The sequence below is a fragment of the Mauremys reevesii genome, linkage group 11, assembly GCF_016161935.1.
Source record: "Mauremys reevesii isolate NIE-2019 linkage group 11, ASM1616193v1, whole genome shotgun sequence".
In the NCBI taxonomy this organism is placed as follows: Eukaryota; Metazoa; Chordata; order Testudines; family Geoemydidae; genus Mauremys; species Mauremys reevesii.
Genome location: NC_052633.1, coordinates 64,692,658 through 64,703,119, shown reverse-complemented (window position 1 = coordinate 64,703,119; position 10,462 = coordinate 64,692,658). Strand labels below are relative to the sequence as shown.

Sequence of the window (10,462 nt, the reverse complement as noted above, 5' to 3'; positions counted from 1 at the left end):
AAAATAAGTATCACTAAAGAAAGAAAATTGAACACAGAAAACAGATCTGCTGAATAAGGAGGTGCAACTTTCTCAGTCGTATTTCAAAGTACGTCCACAATCTAAGATTTGTTTTACACATTTTTAAAATACGACTGCAATCGTGTTTACATATCTTGTGTGGTTCTTTATACATTGTTTTCTTTACAATGCTATAGGTGTACATTTCAGTAAAATCATAACAGAAGTGATGCACTATATTTATATGTACAGTGTACTCCACCCCTATTTATGGGATGCATGTTTCTCGCTGCTTGCACAACCATGTAATGGTGCACTGACGGAAAGCAATGTGCACAGCAGTACATAGACTAACAAGGAGTGGAGTAAGGAGAGTCATACTAGCTTTAACTCAGAGTTTACATGACTTTGTGTGTCATCTTTACATATATTGTGATATAACTATCAAGTCTACTTATGCAAAGTCAAACAGATTTCCAATCAGCAGATCTACACATTTCTCAACATGATTTTGTAACTGGAAATGGTCTTCTAATTATATACCAAAATCATCAATACTGAAACATTTCAGTAAAATAATGTCACTAAAAATATGCAAAGTGACTAGAGATTGGCACTAGAGCTTGCTTTTATTTTTGATCACAATATAAATGCATAATGCTATGATTTGCAATTCTTCTTATGGATTCTGCTTCAATGCAGGAAGAATATGCGCTATTAAATTCTATATTACACACACTGTGCATTTTTAATCCAATATATTCAAAATTTAATATTAAAATTCACATTTCTGACATGTGCAGTTAAAGGTACTAAAGCCTGATTGTCATTTACACTATGGCCTCTTTACAGGGCCATGGTGGTGTAAAGGGCCATTAGCGTGCACACGAATCTGTTTCACTTATCTTTTGTGACCCTACTCTATAGCAATGCAATCAACGCAAAATTTCTGAATTAAAATTAGTATCAAGTATGGTAATAATGTTCCAAATCTATAGGAGGGAAAAACAGGAAAAAAGCCCTATGAAAATGTGCTGTAGCCCATAACCAAATATTTAAATATTTCACTTATTTGTTAAAATTATCCACATCATTTCTGGCATACTTGATATATTTCTACATGCCTTTGTCTGCCATGTTAAGAGATCAAATTTTGTCTTAAAATCAACTAACATGAAAAATACCGCTAAACAGTTTAATTCATAAAACAGTATTCTATATTTTTATTTTTCAAACAGCCAGTGACCACATTTAAAATGCATCATTTGTAAATATAAATTATCAAACTAATAGATTAATTAAAAATGAAAGCAAATAACGTAATTTCCTTTAGTATCACAATACATAAAAGGTTATTATAAACCCAAAATGGCTAAGTTAACCATAAGAAAACAGTAATGTCAGAAGCAATGAAACCCATTAAGCCACTTAAGGAAAAAATCAATTCTAAGAATACAATATCATTCACTATGACTATGCATAAAAACCATCTTCCACTGTATTATACAGGCACAACAATCCAATCGTTCATGCCATATTTTGTCAAGCAAAATTTAATTTACAATCACAGTCAAATGAATAGGAATAGCAACTTCCAAAGTATTTTAAATATTGATTTTAGAAGAGAAATAAAGGCAGAAAAATGATCTTTTAAAATGTATTGTTAATGAAAAAATTCATTTGGCTAAGCCTGCTAATCAAGTAGTTTTATTCTTCTGAATTTAGTGTAACACAATGCACATTTCTTTTTTTAAATTCCCACTCAAGTAAACAAAGCTCCCATTAACGTGAATGGGAGCAAGATCAAACACTAAGAACTAAACAATTCTGGTTAAATAACCTCCCTGCAAAATATTTTTCACCTTTCCGAATGGATTATTAAATTCAAATGCTTAGAGACTGCTTTGAAATGAAATAACCCTTTTATACTTGTTTTGTTTGACAACTCTCTCTCGCTCATACACTCAGCCACACACCCACACACCCCTTTGTCATGAAATCCCTGATTTCACAGGAACTAAGACGCACCTCCTAATTTCTATCAGAAACATAAGGAATATACAAATTCATACTTTTCAGGTTTATAGAAAACCATCTATTACTTATATACATATTTTTTACAGATAGAACTTGAGTTTTGATTTTTTTTAATTTTTACTCAAACAGTAAAATGGACGGAACTGATGGTGTAGGTTAAAAGAATACTGTATTACCACTTAAATAAACCCATTATCCTGCCAAAAACTTAACTATAGGGTGTTGGTCTTTTTTTATTAGTTGAAATACAAAGAAGGCATATGGACTTCAGGAAAATAACACTATATCAGAAAATGCACTGTAACAGTGTTCCACTATATATATATATATATATGGAAATATGATGATTTTGAATATATATATATATATATATATATATACACACACACACACACACACAAAATCGTCATATTTCCAGACTCAATTTAGCACTACATAGTATACCCTTGAAATAAAAGGTCACCTGCTTTATTTGGATACGAAGTTCCCTTCCAGACAGCATTAAAATAAAGACAAGAGTACACAGACAAAATCCAGTATAATTCATTTCTGACAATGAAAATTCCCTCCATACTGTTGCAAAATTCCTTCTATTGAAACGGTTTTGCTACAATAATAAAAAGCATACTTTACATATAAAAGATACCAGTGTACTAAAAGTGACAGAAGTGAACTAGCAAATCCTTCAAAGCACATATTATATAACTGACTAGCATTTAAAAACATTTCTCTTATAAAATGTAGGTCATTTACATTTATAAATCTGTGTTTTTTCTAAAGCAGTGATGACTGTGTTCAAATCGCTATGCCACACTCTACCATCCAATACCTAGTCAGTTCAAACTGTAGTAAGTTTGACAACTTAATAACTGAATAAACCCATTTCATCAGTTGAGGATAACTCACACTTAAAAAATAAGCACGTAAAATGAACATATAACTTGTAGATTCACTATTGAACTGTATATGAATTATGAAGAGAACTATTCCTTTATATTGGAGCCCCAAGTCACATCAGGTCAGTATCAGGACTTAAGGAATCTGAATTAAAGTACAAGAATTGTCACGAATCAGCACAGAAGCAGAAAAGTATCTCTCTTCCTTTAAAACTAAACTTTTGCAGTCTTCCTCATCTTGCAGAAGTGCAGTAAAGCCATTCATTTCTTACTGAAAGCGTTTACAGACGAAGTCATAAATCTAAAGCCTGTCTCCTCTGTGACTGAAATTGTGCTGTGTAAACAGTTATATACTCCAACAGGAGGACAGTTGAATTTATTTATAAAAAAATGATTAAGAATATTGATTAACTCAAACAAGGCTATTAACTCCAAAACTATTTTTGGAACGATCCTTATGCTACTTGTAAAGTTAGCACTGTCATGTATTATTGCTTACATACAGTACAACATCATATGCCTTCTAACATAAAGCAGTACTGTGTTCAGTTTGTATATATTTACAGCATTTTTGTGGGTTTTTTTTGAACAAGCTATAAAAACATTACATACTTTACAGACAATACAGATTTCCACATTGGTACTCAATTCAAACAAATGGAATGCATAACAATAATAAACATCATAAAGGAAGACTGACATAAGTCCTTGATTGTCAAGACACATTTATATTTATATATAAACTCTAACTGTGCAGAATCAAAGATTCAATCATAGGTACATCCTTATTTGATAAATCATATTTACAGCAAGATATTGCATAAAAAAATAAAATAATGTCGTTTACAGAATTTTACCTTTCCATCCATTGGATTAAGAAAAGCAAGAAACAACTCTTAGAAATGTTTGCTCGCCTCAATTTGTGTATCCTAAGAAAAGAAATAGTTTTAAAAAGGAAACATAAGGTTTTTATATGCGTAGTATAACAAAAGCGACTATAAAATTTATTTCCCTGACTTAAAGCAATTTAAAACTGAACAAAAGTTCAAATTTAAACTTAAAGGTGTTTTTCATTAACAGTAATACTTAGTACAAGTTCTTTGAAAAAGTGAATTCTAGTTTAATGTGTTACATGCTTAACATAAACATGCACCAACATAAAATGAATGAACTTTCAAAATTACAAGGCTTCCATTTAGTAGAACTTTTAACACTAATAAAGCATAAAACTATTATTTTGCTTCAGTATTAACCACATAATTTGAAAGTCCACGTGTATTGGTACCAACTCAAGTAACCATAGCACAAGCATGTGTCTCCCTGCTAAAGTTTCCAAATGTATTCCAGGAATATTAGGAATTTCCCTGCAATTTGTAATGAATTAAAAAAAAAAAAAAGAAAATTCAGTTTGCAAATTTACATACACAGAATAATGCAATGCTGCAAAATTCAGAGTAGATTATTTGGGTCATTTTCAAATTTTTGCTGCACATGTTGCTAACTTAAAATATTCAAAACAAGCACAGAATATATTGTTTATATCCACATTTTTCAGAGGGAAAACCACACATTTCTGAAAAAGCCACAGTAGAACCCCATTAATGCACAGTAATGACTTGGAAAACATTTACAAATGACTGAATTTTGAGAAGTAGCAAGTGAGCAAGCAAACAAAGGCAAGGATATCACATCACAAAATGTACTTCGTTCATTTATTGCAACAACTGTAGTTAGTTTCCATTATACTACTTCAGAGTATACTAATAAATGTTCTGTAGTATACTTGGTTGAAGTAACAGACTTATTAAAGTGAGATTCACTACAGTACTTTACTATTAATACTTTGCAGAGTGGGGAGAAAGCAGATTGTATGTGTAAGAATTAGGGGGTGCTTTAATTAGCAATCAGCAAATTAGAAAGATTTTATTGTATTTCCCCTTTATCACTGAACTGCTCCCTTTCTCCAAAACACTGACAACCTACAATATAAATATAAAAAGTAATAAAAATGTTAAACAACCGTGAGTATTTTAGAGGTTGTTGTATTTTCTTCTTGCACCATAATTTTCCCATAGGCAACACCAAGAAACACACAGGACCATGAAAAAATTCATTTTAAAGCCTGATTTAAATTCTTTATATTACTGTTTATAAGACCAGTGTAGAGTAGTACACAATTCTATCCTCCTCTTCAAATTTTATCATTTATGATTAACTCACTCTCAAACCAGTACAAGAAAATGTAGATGCTTACTAATATACCATTGCAAGCCAATTCCTTCATTATTAGTTATAATCATGGTAAAACATAACAAAGGACTAGTGCTCAAAGGGACACTCTCAAGTAATTTAGGCCCAAAATACTATCTATTTAAAATTATTATAGTCTGGGAGTAAATGCCCTAAAATTTCTAAATATATGTTTTTCATTTATCCTTACTCTGTCACAGAAAAAAAACAGCCATAAAAGATTCCACCTTACACACGCACACCTTTCACAACTTATAAAATAATATAAGAGCTTCAACTGTTGGCTTGCTGGGATATAAATGCTATTCCCAAAAGCGTTCTGGCTTAATGATGCTGGTACATGAACAATGTAGTGAAGAAAAAGTCATTTTCATGTTTAGTTATTTCAAATACATAGGGGGCCCAGATGAGAATAAACATCTGCCAGATCAAAAGGGGGGAAGTATGTGTGTGTGTGTGTGTGTGTAAAACAATAAAACATGTTGAAGGGGAAAATATTTTTTTAAATGATGAACTTGTTAAAAATACAGGCTTATCTAGAGAGGGAAATTTACTGGCACAACAAATCTGGTATAACTATAGCAACAAAATCATATTGGAAGAATTCTGCTGGTAAATTTCTCCAGCTAGAAAAAGCCTAAATTTCCACAGATTAACTACTAGCACTGCCTCTATCTATATGTATAAAATAAGTCTACAAAATAACCACCATGGGATAGAGTGAAGACTTTACATTTTGCCCTACGTCACAGAGCGCAGCTGTAATACCCCAGGAACACATCAAAGAATGAACTGTGACTCAGAGAACCACAATTCCTCCTCTGGGGAGAAGCAAGTTATTTCACCCTTTGTGTGAAACACTTTACTCACCACTATGCAAAAAGTTAACTATTCTGGCTAGTGTGCAGAGGGAGCCAAGGTTTCCCTCTCCCCCGCCACTTTCTCAGAACAGAGTATCAGCAGAGTAGCCCCTGTCCTCTCCAACATAGCCAGTCATCAACCTGGCAAGAGCCGAGTAGGCCTTACTCCCTCTTATTCCCCTGTGTGTCCAAATAAGTGCTGTAATAATTTAGCCCCAAGGGAATTTTCTTAAAACAATGGTAAATAAATGGACATATATTTGCAATGGTAGTATATTAAACCAAAGATGCCAATATAGATCTATGGGGACAGTGAAAGCTAGGATGCGATGCAAGTAATCTTAATGGAAATGAGATATCTGATTCATGATAGGCTGTTTCTTGTTGTGAGTTAGGTGCCATACACGTGTGTAGGTCTATGCAAGTAGGACAGGAGACTAAAACAATAAGGTAGAAAAAATTCAAGGGACACAACCAGGTTAAAAATATTCTTTTAAAGATGTTTCCTTATGTGTCACTAATATTGTACAATGATTTCGCTTTTCTCCCTTGATGTTTATTTTTCTACTTAACTCAGGGCCAAATCTTCAGACCTGTTCCTGTATATAACCCCTTGCAGAGTATATAACCCCTTGCAGCATCATAAAACAGCTGTACAATGAATCCTAAGAATAGTTAAGGCCATCACAGGGCAATAAGAATCTGGTCTCACTGTATACAAATGAGTTATGCAGGAAGCTCATGTAAATGATCTCCCCGGCCACTTGAGGTGCAGTCTATGGATTCCAGATGAACTTTCTTCCTAAAACGGGCCAAGGGAGTTACTGCAGCTACAATGATGCAAAACAATAAAATGTTGTTAGTATTTTGGGAATGGGTAAGTTGCGCTCTCCCACTCCTCGAGTCTGCTGTCTGGGGAGGGTGTTCTTCAGTATGATGGGGCTCAACCTCCTCTCCGAGCTGATGGTTTCATTTGGGAGATGTCAGCCAGGGACAGTGTTGTAAAGGGATGTATGCATCCTTATCTGTATCCCCACGTAATGGTTAATCAACCTACAATATTAGGTTTAAACTGCCTTAAGCTACCTGACCGTGTATCCTCTAGGGAAAGGTGCAAACGAATGAACATAAAGTTCAAAATTTTAAAATTGTTAACTTAAACTACACAACACATTTATGTTATTCCAATCTCACCACCTTAAAAATGCACACACAACTATTTATCGTACCTTACTGTATACTTCAAGCCAAAGTACTATTAAAAAAACATATTCATGGTACAGGGATAAAGTTTGCAGTTTATTTATACTGTGAAATGCAACAAAAGCTTCTGATCATCCATCTATACTGAAAAAAATTCTGTTCACTAGCATTAGTCAACAGTTTTGGTTGGTAAAATTGTAATGAACATTGTTCATTAAGAAATCACTAAAATATATGCAATTAGAAGGCCCACTTCAGCTTATTGGGATGCTTTAGTATGTTTAATTATCTGAATTGTCAAAGTTCTAGATAGAGAAAATTAAACCAGTTTTTACAGAAGCTAAGAAATTCCAATCTCATTTTATATTAAAAGTATTAATCAGTGTTGTATGAGATGATAATGATGCAGCCATATCAGACCTAAAAATCTAAAATAGTTTTTATTCTTTGAGAAATCAAAAAATATCAAATAGAATCTAAGTGCTCTTTGTTAATCACTGTGAATATGCAGGATAAAGTACAATTAAGCTTTAAAATCTCGGAATACACAATTTGTGTAAGCTTTATGTAATTGGGAATGTAATCTACAGAGTATTTTAACTAAAACTTCAAAATCTTGATATCTGCATGTGAAAGAATCATAAAAAGTTATGTCTAGGTTCAACTGTACAAAGAAATATGCAACACACTTCAGGACTGAAGTAAATGCATTAGCAGACATGTATTTTGCTAAAAAAGTTTTTAAAGTATTTTAAATTAATTAGACTTTTAAATAATGGAGTTAGTCTATCAGAATTTATTATTACTTTTTTCCTCCAAAACACAGCTCAGTGTAATGCAAAGCAAAAATAAAGGGCATATGGCATTTATTTCATTTTAAGAAAGAGGGAAGAAAGGGTATTTCTATAGAATACACCAATGTGGTTTAGCCATAATCGCTTGACATTTAAACTTTTAGTTTATTCTGTTTAGTATATTTAGGTTCCCTACTGAAGAGCAATGACTACACTGACAAGCTTAGAAAATGACAACATGACAATTACTGTTCTACCACGAACGTACAATGAAACCAAATAGGAAACTATTATGGGAGGAAACCTTACCTTGGGTTTTTTGTTTTGTTTTAAATTTAAGTGTATGTAAAAGAGCAAGTTTCTGGTCTCGAACAAGTGAGTAATAAACTGCCTTTTATAGGAGAGACAACATGTAAGGCAGTTCAATGACTGGTGGACTAACCAAAAATGAAGTTATTGATCTTGCTATATCAGCTTATTTTTGTTATAACACAACGTTCTTAAAAGCTGTACAGCACTCCATTTTATACAGAGCAACACCACTCTTGACAGATCTGTTCTAAAGTGCCAATATTATTTACAAAGATTTTCTTAGCCAAAAGTCTGGCCCGTTGTGGCATCAGGTGAAGAAGTCATCCCAGCTCTATTATCATTTACATTCACCAAGGGAAATTCAGGGAATTCAGCACTTGTCCCTGGCCCTCGCAGGTTCACCTGTCCGTTGGGAGTGCTAAACTGAGGTGATATTCCAGCTCTTGCTCCATGGTATTGAGCTCTGAAGGGCTGCTCAAAGGAGCTCATTTGATAAGCCTGATGGACAGGCTGTGCCTCTGCTTTCTTCTGAGAAGTCACTTGATCCAAGAAGTCCTGTGTAGAGGAGGAGGAAGAATGATTCGCCTCATCACCTGAAAAGGGAAAAGAGTGCTGGGAATCAGCAACCATTAGTCCAAAATGAGACTTGTCTGGAGTTGTTCTTAATGGAGAGTTCATTCCCGATCGAAAGCTATTGACAGGTATAGAAGCATAGACCTGTTTGTCTATGGAAGAGAATGCTGGCTGGCTTGTAAGAGTCTGGTTATCAGTCACAAAATTAAGGCTTGGGTTGTTCAAATAGGCATCATTTTGGCTAGTTCTGTCCAACGCTTGTTGTAGAAACTTTGAATATTCTTGTAACATACTGGCTTTATCTGATGAGGAAGCCTGAGAGCTTGTTCCAACAGTTTCAGACTGGGTGACCTCAGATACTTCAGAAGAATTGATTGATATACTGGAGGTCACCTCAGTATCCGTCACATTGAAAGATATTTCATGTTGTCCATTAGCCTTGTGGGAATAATGATCTAGTAGGGTCTGAAGCACCTCATCTGGAATGACATTTTTGTCATGGTTACTTTTAATTTCCACATTCAGTGCCTGTGAATCTAATATGGATGCTGTGGTATTTTCATCAATGACACTTGCTACAGCTGCCTGTGTTACTGAAGGTTGAGATGCTATAGTACCTACATTCAGGGCATATTCTCGACTATTATTACTAGCCGCTTGCAGATACCTCTTTTTCTTTAAAAACTGCATTGCATCATCATAATTAGTGCTGCTGTGTACAGGTTTACTGGGTCCTTCCTGTAAAGTATCAACTTGGTCAATGTCAGCATTACCATCTGCGTCCAATAAACCTTGTTTATCCACAAGATCAAAGGCATACTTTGAAACCTTGTTCTCTTCATATGTAGATAAAGGTGAAATGGTCTGACTTTGCTCAAGTGGCTGTTTTAGACTTCTCTTACTAGTAACTTTTTTGAGAACCAGTTTAGGTGGGTGTATTTCTCCAGAATTTGCATCTTCTAAATGTGACCCACTGACAGAAGAGTGTGGCATCTCAACAGCATATTCTGCCACCATATATTCATCCTTTACTTTAGCACTGGCAGAATACAAAGGCAAGTAGTCATTTTTATCCTTCTTCTGTTCTGATTTATCTCCAATTTCCTTGTCCACAGACTTTGCTTTCTCTGTTTTCTGTCTTTTCTTCTTTGGCAGGGAGCTGTCTTTCATCGGTGTAGAGAAGCCAGGATCTTCCTCAGATGTCAAAAGGCCAACTTTGGTGGCACTCCTATTAGGTTTCTTGTCACGGCTCTCATGGCACATACGTTTATGTTTCAGCACACGGTCAGTTCTGGAAAAGTACTGTAGAGGATATTTTAAGTTAGAGAAAAATATATAAATAAGAAAAGCCATCTTTGATTGTAAGTAATTTACTCATTAATTCACACACAGTTCAGCCACTTCAACTGAAGGCTGCCCTACAACATACATTCAGTTTGCATTAGTATAATTTTTTCTAGATCGATTTGTAGGCTTGTCAGACTTCAAAATTTAGAGAAAGTCTTATGTGTATTACTTTAGAATCAGGTTTGTTATT

The 10,462-nt window shown here is 34.1% G+C and overlaps 1 protein-coding gene across 4 annotated transcripts in view; it reads right to left on the bottom strand.

The window, feature by feature from the left end:
• Window positions 1-2,427: 2,427 nt before the first annotated feature.
• The window catches only part of ZNF148 (zinc finger protein 148), a 48,156-nt gene continuing 40,121 nt past the window's right edge, over window positions 2,428-10,462 (bottom strand). For all 4 annotated transcript variants that reach the window (XM_039494849.1, XM_039494848.1, XM_039494850.1 and 1 more), the window contains one exon: window positions 2,428-10,227. In XM_039494849.1, the coding sequence (XP_039350783.1) occupies window positions 8,632-10,227 (1,596 nt within the window). In that variant the 3' untranslated portion in view covers window positions 2,428-8,631. The remainder of the gene's footprint in view (window positions 10,228-10,462) is intronic.